At 35.7% G+C, this 19842-nt stretch overlaps 3 protein-coding genes across 3 annotated transcripts in view; 2 read left to right on the forward strand and 1 right to left on the reverse strand.

The window, feature by feature from the left end:
• Positions 1-48: 48 nt before the first annotated feature.
• LOC110375675 (syntenin-1) lies at positions 49-3119 on the reverse strand. The gene is made up of 4 exons (XM_021333893.3): positions 2709-3119; positions 2142-2479; positions 1645-1908; positions 49-1050 (listed from the first exon to the last, which is right to left on the reverse strand). Exons 1-4 carry the CDS (start codon positions 2961-2963, stop codon positions 1002-1004), a joined length of 906 nt encoding a protein of 301 aa, XP_021189568.3. The 5' UTR covers positions 2964-3119; the 3' UTR covers positions 49-1001.
• Positions 3120-3671: 552 nt separating this feature from the next.
• Positions 3672-9066, forward strand: LOC110375693 (uncharacterized). The gene is made up of 6 exons (XM_021333922.3): positions 3672-3846; positions 3943-4139; positions 4321-4434; positions 5071-5211; positions 5373-8875; positions 8959-9066. The coding sequence occupies exons 1-6, from the start codon at positions 3815-3817 to the stop codon at positions 8968-8970; spliced, it is 3999 nt and encodes a 1332-aa protein (XP_021189597.3). The 5' UTR covers positions 3672-3814; the 3' UTR covers positions 8971-9066.
• Positions 9067-12056: 2990 nt separating this feature from the next.
• LOC110375673 (guanylate cyclase 32E) overlaps positions 12057-19842 on the forward strand; it is a 31888-nt gene continuing 24102 nt past the window's right edge. Inside the window, exon 1 of the mRNA XM_021333887.3 lies at positions 12057-12370. Coding sequence (XP_021189562.3) covers positions 12347-12370 — 24 coding nt within the window. The 5' untranslated portion in view covers positions 12057-12346. The remainder of the gene's footprint in view (positions 12371-19842) is intronic.

Below are 19842 nucleotides of genomic sequence, written 5' to 3' on the forward strand. Positions count from 1 at the left end.
ACTAAGCCAAATTAAATTGGTTGAAAGGATGCAAATTAGTTCCTCGTGAATTATTTTGAAATCATTTATTGAATATAAAAAATATTAAAATACAATCAAATTCGACATCATATAACTAGTACGTGGGTAAATAATTATTATTGTTTACGTTTCCATGTTGTGTAGTTGATCATTATTATGGAGCCTTCTTTTAAATGTACAGAAACAAAAATAACCTAGGAATAAAATATAAATTCTATGGCCGCTTAATAACTTAAACAATAAGACAAAAATATCATCAATCTCATTAAATCTTCACTTGTTATAATCATATGACAACAAAATAAATACAAATACATTACTAGGATAACGGAAATGAGTGTAGTAGGTAGGGCAAAACAGGAATGTAGCCAGCTAAACCTATTGAAGTTATAGAATAATATATATGATCACATTTAAGGAGGGAATCTAAAACATATGGTATCAATTGACCTAAATAATTTTGTTATTTATGTAAATATAGTAAAAGTATTACAAACATTTACTTTTAGCTTGCCATCCACTCTAAACCTTATACATGTCCTTAGATAAGCACCGTGTTAGCAGCAAACGCACGGCACACTCTTCTGTTAGTTGAACTTCTATCAAACCGCATTGGCATCTCTTCACAGCCCTTACTGACTATTAAAAGCACTACAAATATAACGATAGTACACTTAACATAAAATAAATCTAATCATTGTATATGGAACACTTATAGTTAAGAAAAATAATAATAGAAAAGTGTTTAATTGCAATTAGATAGATTCATACTGTGCCAATTTATGTACTTAGGGAATAGTAGAACTAAGTTTTGTGACATATAAAGCTTTGAAAATTTTTAGATCCAAAGGTAACATTTAGCGCTAAGTCCATTTAATGTGCAATAATCAGACTTTTTAACAGTATATAAAGGTTTGTATATTTTTTTTACTAAATGCACTGCAGCTGGGGACTTTGCGTATAACAACATATCTATATTCTTAAACAGCAGGTGTACGATCCAATTCCTTGAACAATGATGAGGACATTCTGTAAGAGAAAGGACAAATATACATTAGTACATGATATAGCGACATTTCATGATAACTATGAAAACTACGCATGTTATCAGCACAATAGCGTGTGGCAGGCATAAGATAATTTGTTTTCCAGGTCCCAGTAATGATATACACGTGTTATGTATAAATATTTAAATTATCAAAAAGCTACCAGGACACAGCAACTGATACCATGTTTGAGGGATATACCCATGCTTAAAACTGTATTTGAGTTACAACAATGACTATGAATAATTACATTAATGCCTAAAGTAAAGTGTTTGCTCATTAGTTTAATGACTACAGCAAAACAACAAAATATTAGATTATTGTGATTAAACTAATGAGAACAAAAATAAGTTTCTTTGGGAAAGTTCTTTGTAATCATAAGTAAAATCACAGGTTTAAGTATTCGTCACTAACTACCAGTCACCCCATATTACACTGTGATACACAGTGAAAGTTTTACAAACACAAACAGCAACTCTAGATTTTGGAATATTTGAAGGTAATAACACAAAACATTGATGTACAACAACAGTCAGTAAGTGCATAAATATTTACAAGTTATGAAGAAAGTACTCACTTGCTTATCATGTGCTGATATATGTAGTAGGGAATTATTGTGATGTTTACAACAGATGGGCTGGCTTCAATAACCCTAGATATTTCTTTATCTTTCATGCCCACAACATTCACAGTGTTTATTTCTAGTATCTGATGATCAGTCAACAAGCCATTGCGAGCTGCGGAAGAATCCTTCACCAGGCCAACAATCTTGCCATCTTTGAACTGGAAACCAACGTGGCCCAGAGAATCCTTGTGGAGAGTAATTGTCCTCTCAAAGGGTCTGAAAAAAAGCAAATCATTGTAGTTCATGTTCATAACATTAAACAGTGTGTTACATAATAAACATCAATACAGGAGTTCCTAAATCACAACAGAAACTTCTTTGTGGATTCAATCAATACACACAATATCAATGCCACGTTTAGAGACTGAATCTGAGTCATCAAACAGTTGTCTATACCAAAAGAACAGTTATTTTTAAACATTCTACAGACAGTGAAAATAAATACATACCTATCACGAACAGCCATTGAAATTCCATTGGCAGGAGACTTCTTCAGTAATGCATGACATTGGTCCATTGTCATTCCAGCCAATGCTACATTGTTGATCTCCAAGATCTGATCTCCAAATCGGAGACCAGCAAGAGCTGCGGGACTGTTGGCGGCCACATAGCACACAAATACTCCATTGTTGACTGAGTGCAGCCTCACACCACACTTGCCATCTTTGTCTTTACACAGAACAACTGGTCTTATAGCCCCGGTAACTGTAGCCTTTGCCAGAGTCGTTGATTGAGACGACAACGGTGCTATCATATTACTCACAGGGGTAACCGCGCCTTGCTGAACCTGTTTTGTACAAAAACATAATGCTATACATAGGTATTTACTCATACTTTATTAAATAGGTACCAATTTCATTGTGGTTTTCCAGTAACAGATTGCACAACAAATTGCAAATTGAAAAGGACATGGATACTTGTAAGATTTATAACTTTTCTAATGGAAACTAAATTCTCTGTTTAACCTTGATTATTGTCAGATTTCATTTTTACATACAATGATGGACTAAACTTACTGGTTGCAGTTGATATTCCGGCATATTCATGGCAATCACATCACTAGACAATTCAAGTCCCATATAATCACTTAGTGCAGGGTACATATGGGTTGAAGGGGCGCTGGGCGCAGCACCGCCATGAGGATAGCCGTACGAGGGAGCGCTAGGTGGAAGGCTATGAGGGTATGCGGGTGGCTGCGCCTGGTGTTGAGAAACCTGGGCCCTCGCCATAGCATCCACCTTCATGTCTTCTAAGGATGGGTACAGAGACATCTTATTTATCGAATGTAACACGTTATAGCAACAACAAAGTAACACCCGCGAGTCGATTAAGCGACGTCTGCGTAAATACAATTTCCGTGACTAATTGGATTGGAAACACAATGAATGAATCATAACAAAAAACCCAATTGATAAAATGGGAACGATTTAACTAGAGATGGGAAAAAATGTTTTGCTTGAGTTTGTTTGACACACATCATTACTCACATCAAACTAAATCGATTCATGACTATATTTTGAATATTATTGCGTCTAACACTTGCATTTGAAAACATGTTGTTATAATGAAAATATATTTACGGATTAAAAAACCTGATTATTTTTTTATGCATCATTCAAAATAAATAAAAACTGGCCAAGAGCGTTTCGTGTCTCGTTAAATGCAGGGTTTCGTAGTTTTCCAGTTATAGTTCATGCCTACCCCATCAACCCAAAAAATCGTACTTGAGGTAGCCCAAAGACAGCGAGAAAGATAAAGAACTGAATGGGTTATGCATGTACGTTAGGTTTCAGTAGTAGTTTTGGATTTTGGGAACCGATTATAATATTTGCGATTAAACCCTGGCGAAACTTTAAGGGTTCATAGTTAACTAGGGTACCCTAAATAGCCTCCAGTTGAATTTAGTCGATTTAGGATTCAAGGACTATTTCCAACACTAACCTTAAAAAAAAAGTAGTGACATTGATGACATTAACTTGTCAATGTCAATTTAAATCAATGGTGAATGGATGGGTTGTTGTTTTATATAAATTTTATTTATGAACTGTACATAGTTTTTACTGCTTATTAGTTATCAATGAAGTAATTTTAAGAAAACTATATCTTTACCTCAGTGTGTACTATGGAAACAGGAAACAGTAAGCGTACTCCAAGGTAATGTTAAATTTCTGACTACTTAGCATTGAATTGTTTACATAAGTGTAAACCCAGTAATTTTATAAATAATACTAACGAATTATTTATTGTCAGCCGCTGTAGAGAATGGGAACGAGCCAGGCGCAATAAGTTTAATGAAGCTGTTAGTAAATTGGGTGAAATTGTCAAAGCCATACACAAAAGTAATTGCCCTGGGGAAGAGAGTGAAGACATCCAGTATCCGAAAATTGAAATAATCCAGAAAGCTATAATATACCTAAATAACCACACTCAAGAGAAAACACATTTAAGTGAGTATAAAAAAACTATTTCTGATTCTATGTCCTTTACTGCATCCACTTATTAAGTACTTGCAGTTTTCTACTTCTTCCAATTTTAAAAAAATATATTTGCTTTTCTTTCTGTGCTTTTGAAACTGAATTAATAAACCACTAAGAATATATTGTTACTCTTCATGTTTTCTTATTACAGAAGCAGAAATTCTTGCCTTGCAAGTGAAGCTAGATAGAGAAAAAGAAAATTTAAGAAAAAATGTCAAAGATGCAACAACGCAAGTTTCTTTGGGCTTGAGTAAAAAATGCAAAGGTGAGATTTAAAAACCCATTTGAACTTCATTCATTCTGATATTGTGGGTTGTCTTATGGTCTCTGCACACAGCGGGCGCGGCGCGGCGGGACGGGACGGTGACGTGACACAATGTACTAGATCGTCGCGTCGCGTCACGCCGAGCGGGACGGGTCTGTGTGGCGGCCTCTGTAATATCTATACATTACAACTGCTCAGCGTCGCGTCGCCGTCCCGTCACGTCGCGCCCCGCCCGCTGTGTGCAGCGACCATTAAGGGCGGAATTAAACCATGAAACATACTAATAAATGAAGGAACACCTGAGATTGCTGGGTATGATCATAACAAAAATACACAAATATTTCTTAAATTATGTACCTAAATGTGGTCTCAAGAGTCAGGGGGATATTTGAAATTGAGATTGGTTAAAACCATAGAAATCCAGCCTTCTTAATATAAATCTGTACCTATTGCCCAAGTGATTATATTCATAAAATATTATGGATGGTCAACTAGAGTGTACCAGTTAAACTAAAACACCATCCGATACTCAGGAAACAGTAAATTAGACAGGATATTTCATGTTTCCTCTGCCTAAGAACCAAATAAAATTATCACTTTTCATAACAGTAAAAAACAACCTGTTTGTTATTTCAGACAGCAAATACGTGAAACTATTAAAGTTGAAGAAAGGAAAAAAGCAAAAAGAAAAAGTTGAAGCCAAAAAGCCAACACAAAACAATACTCCAAAGAAATTACCAGTACTTCTTCCAAGATCGAATTTAATCAACCAAAAAGGTAAAGTATGGCAATTAATGCCATTATTCTGTTCACCAGATATTCAGGGCATATGCCGTATGTAGTCATACTTTTTAATCAAAGCAATTTTCTTCGATAAAATCCAAATAGAAGAAAAATTTGTATTTAATAAAGTAAACCAACCATAATTAATTTTTCAGGGTCAGAAAATACAATAGTGGTTCTGCCGGCTGCGCCATACATTTTCCCACAGAGACCACTATTGTTCCCGTCTGTACCACCTGCAATAGTTTTAGTAGACCAAAATTTACAACCAATTAGCAAAACAGCAGTTCCTATTGTTAATAGAAATAATGGAGATATCACTAGAACTACGATGGTTAACATACTTCCCATATCAGCATATTCCCGTCCGCTATCTGCTACCAAAAGTAAAAAGAATAACGTAAAATTAAAAAATGACGCTAGTAAGAAATCTACGAAAAAAGTCAAGGCTGTTGTTAATAATGTTAAAGAAACTAATAAAGATAAAGAGATGAAGGATAAACCGCCAGTAGTAGTTTCAAACGAAAGTAAAACTATTGAAAACAGCAGCATTGAAAATAAGAAAACTGATAAAGAAGTCACGAGTAAAGATAAAAGCACTGAAAGCAATAAAGTCTCTAGTGAGACTATTCCACCTAAAATTGACAATGGGCAAAAAGTTCCGAACACAACTGCTGAAAAACCAAATAGTAATACTTCAGAGAAAGTTCCTAATAAGATTGTAGATCATAAAGTTGAAAAACCTGTAGAACCTGAACCTGTTTATAAACCTAAGTGTACGGAATCTGCCGTTAAAAATCTTCCAACCACTGTAGTCACAACATCAACAACTATAACAAATACTCATATTGTCCAACCGACGGAGGAAACTAATAAACCCAATAAAATTATAAATAAGCCACCTATTGTAGAAACAAAAGATAGTAAATTGCCGAACATTTTACCATTAGATACATCATTATGTGATAATGTAGTTGACGGGGGTAACGCACGCCTTGAACTAGCGGAAGAATTTTTGGCTACCTCACCAACCGCCGCATTTCTTATGTCTTTCCCATTAGTAAGTGGCAATAGGGCAGACAGTCCTGCCGAAGAACATGGCCACAACACAACTCATGGCCATAACACTGCTCAAGCGATTCCAAAAGATACTCATAAGAGAACCGATTTGGTGGCTCCAACTATACCATATTTTGAAAAACCAAGCAATAATGATAATAAAGTAAAACCAACAGCAATCAAGCCTACAGAGACGTGCAATTCCACAAATAAACAAATGGAACAGCAAAAATCAGTAAACATTGTAACTAAAGAATCCAGTATTATACCTGCCGTTACTAAGAGTACAGTAACGTTGCCGAACGTTTCGAGTGAAAACCCATTTTTGAACTTATCAGTGCCTTCTATTATAACAACTAACTGTACATTAGCAGACAGCACGTTTGGTTTGGATTTCGATTGCAATATTAGTAAACCTGTGTCGAGCCAGTCCGCAGGCTATGTCAGTAGTAACAACTTCTTCTATAAAGGTGATCCATTTGGCAAAAGTGCGATCTACAGTACCAGCAGCATCACCTCTACCCATGAATTTAATGGACTGGGCCTCTACCCTTGCGCAATGGAGAAATATACTTCCAAAAATAAGTCTGATTTTTCAAGTGTTGATGATAATCTCATGAAAATTGGATCGTCAAGATTGACGTATGATATCGACTTGGGTTGGTCGCATAAAGGCTTGGATTTTGTCAATTGCACTACAACTGCTAACACTTTTAGCAAGGACTCTATACTGACGACTACTTCAGCACCTTATACGACATCTTATAATCCATTCAACCCGGATTTCCATGTCCCGTTAGTTTCAAATTCCAATAAGAAAGATAACTCAAACAAACCTACTTCTTCATTTGCTGATACCATTACTAGTTTTTACTCACAGCCTGCTAATTTATGGAGTGAAGACGTTCCATTTTATACAAATAATAACATGACAAAAACTTTAGCAACCAAAAACCACAATTATGCAACATTTGATCCCGTACATAGTAACAACGTCAATGTAAAAGCGAATGCAAACAAACATTACGAGCCAAAAGTGGCTGAAGCAAATGTAGAAAGTGGCTTAAAACCGGTCAATAATGCTGTGCCTCAGCATATTCCTGAAAAATATACCAAAAAGTCTCCGAGCAAAATGCACATCAACTGGATGACATCTGAAACTAGAACAGTTCAAAACAATTGCAATCCCATACATCCGCAGATAAAAGATACTCATAAAGGACCATACAACCAAACAGAGCATTTGAGTAAAAAACAAGATCAAAATGAAAGCAATTACTTTCCCATATCGATGCATAACTTTCCTACGCAAGCACCTCAAGACGAGTTTCAAGTGTGGCCGTCTACTAGACCTCTAGGAACCACGGAAATAAGTATAGATCCACCGCCAATTAATTTACCGACGTTAGTTGGTGATCTAGCACTTGGACCCCACGATAAGAATAGAAAACTAGATGTGACGAATCGTAATGCACCACACGCGGATGTACAAAATTGCGGGAATTTCCTCTCGGTCACGCAGCTAATGAATCGTTCAACTGACAATATGCCTTCTCGATATCAAGTTCCAAACATGGAAACATCCAAGACAGGCCCTACGAAACAAAACATAAACCATTTTAGTAATGACAGTAACCGAAAAACTATGTCACATTTAGAAAATCACATGACACAGCCTTGTTACGTTTTTAACGATCCTAAACTAGTTAACTCTTATGAAAGTATGCCACAAACACATTTCCCTCCAACTAAAACAAAATCAAACAGTAAAACTGAAAAATCTGCTAAAAGTCAAAAGAATAACTATTCTACTGAAGCTTTACTACGAGGCGCAAACGGAACCCAGAAAATTCAAGATACTAATAGTGCCAAGTTTATGATGCCACCTCAGAAGTATACAGATTTCACTCCACAAGACAGTGCTGTGGCTCAAGTGTCACATTTTCCGCCGATCATAGATTACTCTGATAACAGCTACGCTACTCAACAGTTTTCGGGAACAACTTTATACAATACCACTACTAATACCATGTCCAATTCTTTTTATACCAATTTCATGCCTGGCAGTAGCAATTTAATGTCAAGCAATTATGCAAGTGCACCCTTTACTGGTGACTTCATTGATTACAATCAAACTGCTGAATGCAATTACGGAAATCATAAATATGAAGAGTTGAAAATGAGAAATAATGCAACAGTGTTTCAAGCTGAGAAAGCGCCGCCTACCTACAAAACATCCAGAAGAGAGTCGGCTACAAAACACAAACTGGAATGTTCGAAGAAAGAATCGAGTAAGAAGTATCAAAGTAAAAAGGCTAAGATAAATAACGAGGTTGAGGAATGGAACGATCCCCACTTGTTTTGGCAGAATAAGGCATTAAATAAGAAACACCCGAACTTGATGTCGGAGGAACTGCCTTTTCCGAACTACGTGGGCAATCAGATGCCGTCACAGTATCAGGCGGATTTCTTCAACAGTCACCTGATGCCCGCCAACGTGCAAGGCATGGGACACAACGTGGACAGGTCGCTGGCCAGTTTCCCAGTCACGTCCCGTGCCAACTTCAACTTGAGTACCATATTTCCAGAAATTACTATGGTGAGTATCGCATGTTATTTCACATTACTATGTCACTAAATAGAGAATATTAAATTGTAATAAATGAAAATGTTTTGTTTCAGAAAGTGCAATGATAAATACTTCGGTGGACTCCACCGCCGCCGCCAAAATTTTAATTTATTATATTTTAAGTGTAATTCTGTTATTGTATTAAATGGATTTTATTACAACTTAAATTGGTTTGATTTGAAAATCTCGTTTCGCCATATTTGCTTGTATCTATAGTAGGTATTATAAATTAAAACATTATTATATATTTTTCCTTTAGTAAACATCAATGTTGTTTTTACTGGAAACAACATAGAATGGAATCGTGAAACTAAAAATACTGTCGCTTATTTTATAAATCGGTTAATGTCCAGACATAAAACCGACGTGCAAAAAGAAGCACAGTTAATCTAATTTTGTTTTTCTTACGAATCAAATGGGATTATACTAGTCTGAATATGAAGTCATGATCATAACTTGTGTTGATAAAGTGTTTTCAGACACAACCATCGGTTTTTTATTGCCCACATACGAAGTGTTTGTGCGTTAAAATAGTTCACCGCAAACATCTGTGATATTTCTAACGGAGTTAAAAATATAACACAACAATGATAACTTTCATATTCTACTCTGTCCAATGTTAACAAAAAAAAATGTCTAAGAAATAAATAAACCTGGGGCAGATGGTTATCCGGGACTATGAATGTAGTTAGATAAGTCCCTCGGATTTTGAGCGAAACTGCAGGATACCTACAATAAAATAGCTAGTAGCAAAACAAGTTTATAGAATTATTTATCTGACTAAATAGTAAAGATATTGTTCATAAAATGCCATAAACGTCAGCATTTTGATATAGAAACAAATTGTCCAGTTTGCCCTTTTTCTAATCGCGGTGTAGAAGCTAACTCAAGTCGTGAGTGAGATCGGAGACGTTGATACCATTATAATGAGTCTGTCGTCTTTCTAGACAATATAAGCTCATGTTTTGTTGTTTCCAGTCTTCATTTTCCTGATCTTATTTCCATGTAATTTTCTACTAAGGCTACAAAATCTTTGTCCCTCTTCTTAGATACTAAATTTATCAAATGAGTATCAAATTAATTTCCTCCCGTCCACTGCGATGCATTTGCCTCCCAAAGTAATCTTCAAAGAGGGTACTCATCGCCACTATTGTGGTGTGCCCTTCACGAGGTTGTGACAGTAGATACAGCCATCCCACGATAAGATCGCGACTTCGATCGCAGCCGAGATCATCTTTTGGCAATCGATTTCATAGGTACATATGTTGTGCTTATGAAAACTCCAGACTGTAGTCACAATGATCCTTATCTGAACCTTTTGGCAAGTTTATCGTAATACTCACAACTATTCAGAACGCAGTTGATCCATGCATATTTTAAAAGCATTCCAGTGTTCAGTAAGTTGTGCTCTATGTGTTACAGATGCAAGACAGCTGCTACAGTCTCATTTATCTCGTGTCAGTAAACCACAAACAAAACTATTTCGCTTGCAGTTCCACTCAGAGTAGGCACACCAACATTTTTGAAAATCTACCTGTTTCCCAGCACGTATCAGGCAACTCTGTATAAATATGCAAATTCGGGCAAAATCTTCCTGAACTTTTCTTTTTAATGGATCGACGCACTTAATTGGATGTTCCTCAACGCTTTCTACTACTCAACGCATTAGGTATCTATCCACTGAAAATTTTCTACGAGTATCTACGACTATAAGAGCTTCCCTAAAAAGCTCCTCCTAAAGAGGCCCATTTACCTTAGTAGATAGGTAGGTAAGTATTATAACATAACAGAGATCATCGTTTTATCCACGGTAAAACCAGCGAGCTAATTATTACACTGGTCTGGTTACAAAAGGGTCTATAGATTTTAAGAAATCATTTAGGACCATGTTGATTGACAATTTACTAGCTCGAATAAAGTTTGGAATTCGTTTAACAATTAAGCTCAATAACAGTAACCGTAACTAAAGATAGACTTTGTTCAACAGATAAAATTAGAACGCTTGGGTAGCTTTTCCTCGAAAGCGATTCCCAAACTTTGGCATTGATAAAGTCCTGAATCTGTTTACAGAAAACTTATGTCTTAGAAGTAACAAAAAAACTTGACATTTTCGTAACTTCTTTATAAATGGGTCCTGGGCTCCATCGAGATAAAGGCATGATTAATAGCTGTAAGATCTTCCTCTTTGTCTTAAGTTTTGGAATGAACCCAGCTGATAACGATTTTTTCATTAACCCTGCCGACCCAACACTGACTGTATTTGGCAAATTAACAACATTTGGTTCGCCATCATTCTCTTATCAGACGGCAGTCAGTTTCCTGCTATCAGGCAGGTAAATTGTGCGAGAAATGTTCGCTGTAGGATCTACCACTCGCAGGTATGTCGTATGCAGACATTGTAAGCATTTCGGTTCAGCGTTTGTGGAATTCTCAAAACATGAATAGTGTAACGTGCCCAGCATAGCAACAATAGTAAAGTAGTAAGTACACTTACTGCCATATGTGGTAGGTATTCCCTACATGTTAACGTGGTCAGAAAACGTGTAAACCGACCTGTGATGGTTTTGTTGCTACCGATTGTAAGGTAAAATTTGTATGAGGCTTAATTTACAGTTAGGTAATGACGCGTTCACATGTCTACCTACATACACAGCATATGTTACAGGTTGTACCTACTTAATGTAGTTATACATGTAGTGCAAGAAGCATGTTCGCCTTGACCGCACTCCGGTTATGTATAATGTTCCATTCATGCCATGCTGATGATAAAATATTCGTAATCTTCGAACGATTTCACAAATTCACAGTGAAACGGAAGTCTAATGAATTTTTACGACGTTCGCGAAATTTATTTATTCAAAGTCACAGAAAATAAGTATGACATTTTTAGGTTTGGAACTATTGGCCGTTTTATAAGTTTCTAAACCTTTCTAGGTAGGTACCTAATTCATTACTTCACTAAGATATTCCTGTAGGTATTTCTGAACCAAACCTGTGATTGCAGTAAAACCATTGTAAAGCTTATTAGATTAGCCTGTGCTGAAACTCGTCTCAACGCACTAGTGTTGTACTAACTAGGTATAGTAGCAGTGGAGATTATCCTAAAAGGATCGCTGTCTCGTGCAATGAGTCAGAGCAGCCCAGTTCTGACGATCACCCATCAACGTCATCACAATTTCACCTTACCAGTCAGTCAACTCGGTAGTCTGTAGGTATTCCACAGTCCCACTGTTGGCTCGCCAGTCTATTGCTGTCATCGGCGGACGAGAGACGCGCGCTCAATTCCCCCGACTCGCGAATCGCGTGTAAACTTTACGTAATGGCGGGAAAATAATTCAATCTTGCAACAAACTCAGAAATATGAATTCAAGTGACGTTTTGAGGAATGGTTTAGAAAAATTGTTTAGATCAATCTAGTGAAATATTAATTACTTGGACATTATGAAGTTTTTTACTTGGATCACGGTAAGCGTTTTATCTTTAATTTTGTTATTAAATATTTCTATGCGTATAGATAACAGATTGTCTAAATGTCTACTTATACAATAATACTTATCAATTACATTCATTCATAAACGTACATAATTATGTACATTATATTTAACACGAATAATACGTTCTACAATATTCGCTATATCACGCAATATTCATGTTTATTTAAAATAAAATTTTAGATTTCCTGAAAACCTCTTAAACGTCCTTAAAATAAAGTGTATCTGAAACAAAATAGTTACCTAACTCAAATAACTACCTACTTTAAAGATTTTCAAATAAACGCTAACTGAAATCAACTACTGCAAAAGACAGATTTCAATTTACTTTCCACCGGAAACAATTGAAAGATGTTCCTAAGTAAAATACTCCATCTCCTGCAATAACAATCCTCCACCGCTTGCAGAACTTTATATTATTGTAACAGAAAATATCGCGCGATCAGCTTTGAAACGAGAAGCTGAAACCAACTGGAACCAGTGAAAATATTTGTACAAGCATTCGGAAACAGATTTTCTTTGTTGTAGAACATTTTGATACTAACTTAAATGAAATGAAATTAATGCCATCATTAATTTGCAACAAAAAATCTTTCGAGTACAAAAGTTATTAAAATATGGTCTTACAGACCTACAAACAATATCATACCAAAATACAATTTCGCAATTAAGTGTACATTCACATTCGGTTTTATGGGCTGTAAAAATCGAAAATGGAAATGTTCATAACTGACCTCTTCAATAAAATAATTGTAGCTATAAAATTATATTCCCAAACCTGGCTATTATATGGTGGTTACTAATTATTTACAAAAGGTTCAGTTTTTTAATGTGGATATTGGACCCCATAAGTAAATCCGATAGTCAACTTTTGTGTACTGCTACTTCCTACTCCTCTTCCTTAAGTAAGTTAACATAATCGCTGCTCGTACCTACAGTCGTTCCCATGAAATCCAACGAGAACATAAGCTTAAAGCACTCGGGGGTAATGTGGCTTTCTATTGCGGAATGATTAGAATCAGTTCAGCACTTCCAAAGATTACTCTCTACATTCAAAGTTTCAAACCCTCTCTACGTAGAATAATTATCATACCAGCTGTTCTACCCAGTTTCGTCAACATCCAAAGTAATACCTTTTTTTTCCACGGCCATAAAAAAATAACCACGTCGATTTTCATCTCAATTATTTCAGCCTGTTTGCCATGGAGGCATGGCACTACAAACTAGCTTTCGTATTATGACGATGGTACGGAATGATCAATGGCCTAGGCCCTAGGCCCAGTGACAGTTGTTATAACTCAAACTACTGGACAAATATTTTCTTCTGGGCTAGTAGGTAGATACTTTAATGAGGAAAACTTGGGAAATAGCTGGGATTTGCTTCCGGAAAACTTAAGTAATAATGGGACAGGTAGGTAACTCAGAGTACAATTATTTTACAATGTTAAAAGTAGCTAATTACATTGTGTCCTTTTACGTATACCTATATAATATTTCTTGAATTTTCCTCCTTTTGTTACGCAAAATTTGCAGTTACCGCCGTATCGGATGAGATGACTAACAGAAGGGTTAATCATCAGAACAAAGGTTCCGTAGAATTGCACGTATAACAACTTAAAACAATATCAAATATTATTTTAAGGAGTTGTCGTCAATGTAGGGTAATGGATACATCAATCTATTTTGTGTAAACATGCGGGCCAAGAAACTCATAGATGCCTACTTTAAGCAGACATTAAAAATTGTCCTATTTTCAAAACGGCCATTATCGTAAATCGAAGACCACGTTGTGTCGTAACTAACGGTTATCTATCATACATAACGCTCATAATATTTATTAAGTTGAACGATCATGCTTGGCCTTAAACATGTTCTAGTGTCTAGGAAATAACTGGTTGGTATACAGGATAATCGATACTTTATGAATGGTAAGACATGATACAACAATGTTAAACATGACATTAATATGTATCAGGTAAAGTGAGGAGAAGGCTGCGCCCGCGCCGGCGCGCTGGGATCAGGCATTGTTTGTCGATGATGCGGGCGCTATCGATGGTTCCGCAATGTACGGGCCCACCCTGACATGCATACAAATGTTAACTTTTCATTTACATGAAACATTGACAATACTTGTATGTATGATGTATTTGCCTTTCAAATATTTTTGTACCTCCTACTTAAGACTTAAAATCTACAAAGTGCCCTTTGAAAGTTGCCACTTCTTAATTTGTTCACGTAAGCTTATAAAAAAAGTTTCTCACATAATGTCAACTTGTTGGCAGCTCGAAGTAAAGAACTTAACAAATAGTTATTCGGATTTGTTGGGAATTTTAAACGGCACCTACATTGGCGTTTGTTACACAGGAATTTAATTAAACTAACTAGGGGCGTTCTTTAGCAATTTTCTGCGTTCGGTGTCTGGTAAGTGGTGTAATTAAATATCTGTCAGATTGTTTGGATTTCGCGTTGTTTCATTTTTAATTTTGCGAGTTAGTTTGGAAATTGTTGGCAAGTTCGCGTGCGCTTGCGTCGTGGTGCGGGCCGTTGACGCCATGACGTGGTGACGCGGCAACTATGTCAATGCCGCGCCCGCGTCGACTGCACTATCGCATAATTCTTATCGACCTCTTCGAAAAACAACATTACTACTAGACAGATCACAGGTCCCTGTGTCATTCATACTACTTTATCAGACATTTTACGTACCTACTTTACTTATATACCTAGTTGCTAAAGTATTAAGTGTTGTGCCTCTTTGATATCATAACATGAAAATCTCACTTTCCTTTTATTTACTCTTTACAAAGCTGGCGTTTCAATACACAAGTAGGTACATCCATACAATCTGAAAGTCTCATTTGGCTAAAGTGGAAATTTTCGAAGATGGCGCTAATTGAATGGAACCATCCATTCTGCCACATCCTGATATCCGGACCACTAGAGCGAGGGAGGAAGAGACCTCGTCTATAAATCTCTGATATTTATTGCAATTTCCTTTTATTCTGATGGAAAAGAGTTAGAACCTTGCCTGCATCTGTTCAATGTGTCCCATCGCAATTTATCTGCGTGATGTAGAACGTAAATCTGATTATACAAATGAAAGAAACCGTGGGATGAGCCTAATAATTACTTAGATGCTAAAAGGCACAAAAGATCCCATTAAGTAAATTCTTTATTGTAGGCTATATTTTTTTACTATATTCGTGACTGTGTTATATCAGAGCATTCAAGAACTGTTTTTTTTTAATCCTATTTGTTAGTAACAAAAGAGTAATTGCCAAAACAGCCTAAAGCTTATTATGCTTCTGATTGCTCACATAACGCTTCAATTTAACATTGTACACATGAATAAGCTACCAATTAATCTACGGGCTCTTTGAAACAAGTTTCAAAATACACTGATTAATAGCAGGTACGTACGAAGAGGTTCCACGTAATCAACCTGTTTCTTAGACGCGTAAACATGGCTATTTATTTTAACTGCTTTGACAGGATTTCGATACAAAGAACCGTTTAATTCAAATTTACATAATAAAAATAATAGTTTAAAAAAACTAAAAAACACGCTTTTTATAGAAAAACGAACTAAAAAATAGGAAATAAATTTTAATGAATTTAAATTAAGAAAACAGTGTTAAAAATGTCAATGAATATAAATTAATAATAGTGTGAATACAAAAAAAAAATATTTAAAAAAAAGCGTGGGGTGCATGGTGTCAATAGTTATAAATATTTTATTGACAGATATGAGTACAGTGATTTTCATTTCGATAATATCTTAAAAAGCACCCCACGCTTTTTTTAAATATTTTTTTTTTGTATTCACACTATTATTAATTTATATTCATTGAAATTTTTAACACTGTTTTCTTAATTTAAATTCATTAAAATTTATTTCCTATTTTTTAGTTCGTTTTTCTATAAAAAGCGTGTTTTTAGTTTTTTTAAACTATTATTTATTTTCTACTTTTTAGTTTGTTTTCAAACTATTATTTGTTTTGTAGAATTAAAATTCTCTTTAGTATACAAAAAATTGTCAATATTAGAGAAAACGGCTAAAGATAATTATTGGAAATAAAAATTAACATCGAGTCCTGCCTTATCGACTGTAGAGAAAAATTCTAGAAAATTTTAATTAATTTTCTTACCTTATCGACTATAGATGAAAATTATATAAATTAACAAAGATCATATTTTGCAAATTGAAAAGCCTAGAAGTCGGTGTCTAATGGATGTTACTAAGTTAATTTTGCCACCGACTTCTAGGCCGATGCACCTAAAATTAGTATTTTTTGCTTTTAGTGTTTTGGGAACTCGGTTTAATTTTTTGTAAAAGGTTATTTATTTAAAGCTTTTCAGTGATACGAATAGTTGTCACTATCCATACAAGTGGGAAGTTCTCATCAATACAAAGAATATAAGTCCAAACGAGGTATTTTACATATTCAGTTGTCGAGTTCCCTTGACTTTCTCTGGTCTCCATCATCAGGTCAGCTCCAAACCTTCACTGTTGCATAGGTCTTGTCAATACGAATAATTTAAGCCCAAACACGAGGTAGTTTACATATTCAGTTGTCGAGTTCCCTCCATTTTCTCTTGTCTCCATCATCAGGTCAGCTCCAAACCTTCACTGTTGCAAAGGTCTTGTCAATACAAATAATTTAAGCCCAAACACGAGGTAGTTTACATATTCAGTTGTCGAGTTCCCTCGACCCTCTCTGGTCTCCATCATCAGGTCAGCTCCAAATCTTCACAGTTGAATAGTGCTTTTAGGCGTACACCTAAGTGTCAAGTTTTTACCCTATGTATGCCTACAAGTTTTGAAGGTTGCCCTCGATTTCTCAGGGTTTCCATCATCAGATCCTGACCTGATGACTATGGGACCAACTGGCAGCTATTCCGAGTCGAACAAAAAAAGAATCACGTAAATCGGTCTATAAACCTCGGAGTAATCGATGTGTATGTGTAACCTCCTCCTTTTTGGGAAGTCGGTTAAAATGGAATAATTTTATCAAATTAGTGTATTGTCATCGGTCCTCAATAAATCTACAAAGTTTGAACGAAATCTGGCCGTTTAAAGTGGGTGAAAATCGCGCCCAAAGAAGTCGGTTACAAACAAACATACAGGTGAAGCTAATAAAAAGCGTGTAATGAGGTATCAGCACGGGTACAAGGGTATAAGTTAACCTTGAATGTGAACTAAAGAAAATACGAGAGGAATATGAATATTTACCGGCTTTTTCAGAAACCTTTATTAAAAGAATACTACAAACTTACTTAAAAATTACATACCTAGAGGTAACTATTAGAGCAATTTGTAAGGTAATCTGTTGATCTATAATATCCAACTGTTAACAGGTTACGCTTAAGTTTAATAGTAGGTACAAGGTAATTGACGGTAAAAGTTTATTACCGAACTGGTAGATAGCAAATCTGTTATGTTCTTTATGATGCCGATGGTCTGATCGCGAATGATAATGGTCAACGTTTACCCACTTTATGACTGCACGCAATTTGTACTTAAAACTTTTTTGGTCAAATCTTCTTTTATGGTAGCGTCGAACTTATTTTCTTACAAAACCCTTCAGCAAACAATGTCGGTATTCTCGTAGGTATTCCAACAATATAGGTGTGTTAAAGGTTTACTTATACAGTTATGTTCCTATAAAATAAACATAAAGTAGAATCAACTTCAGGCTTGAGCGAAATTTTCAATCATTTTTCTTGGTACTTCGAAAGACGTTAAATAAATGTTCTGAAGAGGATCCGAAGTTTGACATCGCCTCCATGAGGATAATTAGTTTTGCCTGCTGTTACCAACTTGTTATTTTGTTCAGAAACCTTAATAACTTTGAAGTGTCCCATCTATCATATCGTAGTTATTGTATTGTCGTAAGGTTAGGTTAGATTTTTTCAATAAAGGTATTTTCAATTGAAGAAACTTGTGCGAAAAAAAATGATCTTAACTAATTAAAGCTAATTAATACCACACTTTGATACATCCAGGACGAGATCAATATGAAAGTAGATAACCAGTAAAATTACCCTTCTAAAGATAATCAGTCTAATGCAAGTGCAATGAAGCAGGCAAGGGAGTCTTTTATGACAGTCGCTCACTTAACCCGGTCATAGTTACATAAATATCTCCCACGGGAGCTATTTTTAACGACATTGTACACAAAATGAGAGCCGTCTAGTGTCGGCCGAATGCGTGTTCAACTGTCGGCAACGCTGTCTTGTTGATACTACACCAGTTTTAATACTTTCAATAGCAATCGATCTACTTTTTGAGGCGAATTAACTGATTAACACAGATCGGTCTTCAAAAAAACTTTCAAAACAAGTGTGCTTCGAAATTCTTAATACTCAACGTTAATTCGCAATAAGCTGACTTTGAGCGTTGATAGTTTATTTTGACATGTGTTTTTAATATACGAGCGAGGGTGCCTATAATTAGATAATCTCTCACTCCAGATTTCGTTTGATTCTCAGTAGAAAGGAATTTTCGATAAAATTTATGTTGTAAACAGCTATTACTTCGTTATACATTTCACTTATAATCAGATGCTACGCGGGTGTAACCTAAAGGCAATTTGTGGCTGGTAACTTTCACAATGTGTGGCAAATTGTACGCTTCACACACGGGTCGTGTTGCCTTTCCGACGGACCTGTCCTCTGGCGAGACAAGTTTATGTTCAACACTACACTTCGTGCCGTTACGTAAACACTTAAGGAATAATTATTATGCGCCAGATTGGTGATTCTAACTAACAATAATAGAGGCAAACCTACGCTGAATCTTAAACAGGGAACGACTTGCCAAAGTGTCAGTTATTGGAGTACGCAATAAATTCACGAGTCAGACTTTGAGAGCCTATGAAAATTCACAGTTTACTTACACTATAGATTTTGATGAAATTAACCAGTTATTTTCATAAAATGCTCAACTCAAAGATAAACGAACAGCCTGTAAACATAATCTCTGAAACTTTGCATTGTAAACATAAAGCACAAAGCACAACTAATCATTAAAGATTCTAAACATTTTTCACTTCAATTAAAATAATCAGAAAATGGTAAGGGAAATACTTTTCCATATTTACTTCTTCAACATTTTCCTAATCCTCCCTGTATGGAAATTGGGCACTTCGCATTTCAAAGATATGACGTTGACTTCCCCATTAGGCTCAGTAATAGAATGTCGTTAAATATTCAATCTGGCGCTGTTATGTAGCAAAGTCTATAATTTAGGACGATAAGTATTACTATGTAACTACGCTTAAAAGGCTGGTGTGTTAAAAGTAGGAACTGCCCCCGGGCTTCGCCATTTTACGAGCTGGCAATATTGGAAAAATGCTGGCGCCACGTGCACTCCAAACGATTTGCTAATATGAAAGTTTTTTTTTAATTGTTGCGTAGCTCCACTTCACTTGCTTGTTTCATTTT

Source organism: Helicoverpa armigera, chromosome 9 (assembly GCF_030705265.1).
Source record: "Helicoverpa armigera isolate CAAS_96S chromosome 9, ASM3070526v1, whole genome shotgun sequence".
Classification (NCBI taxonomy): Eukaryota; Metazoa; Arthropoda; class Insecta; order Lepidoptera; family Noctuidae; genus Helicoverpa; species Helicoverpa armigera.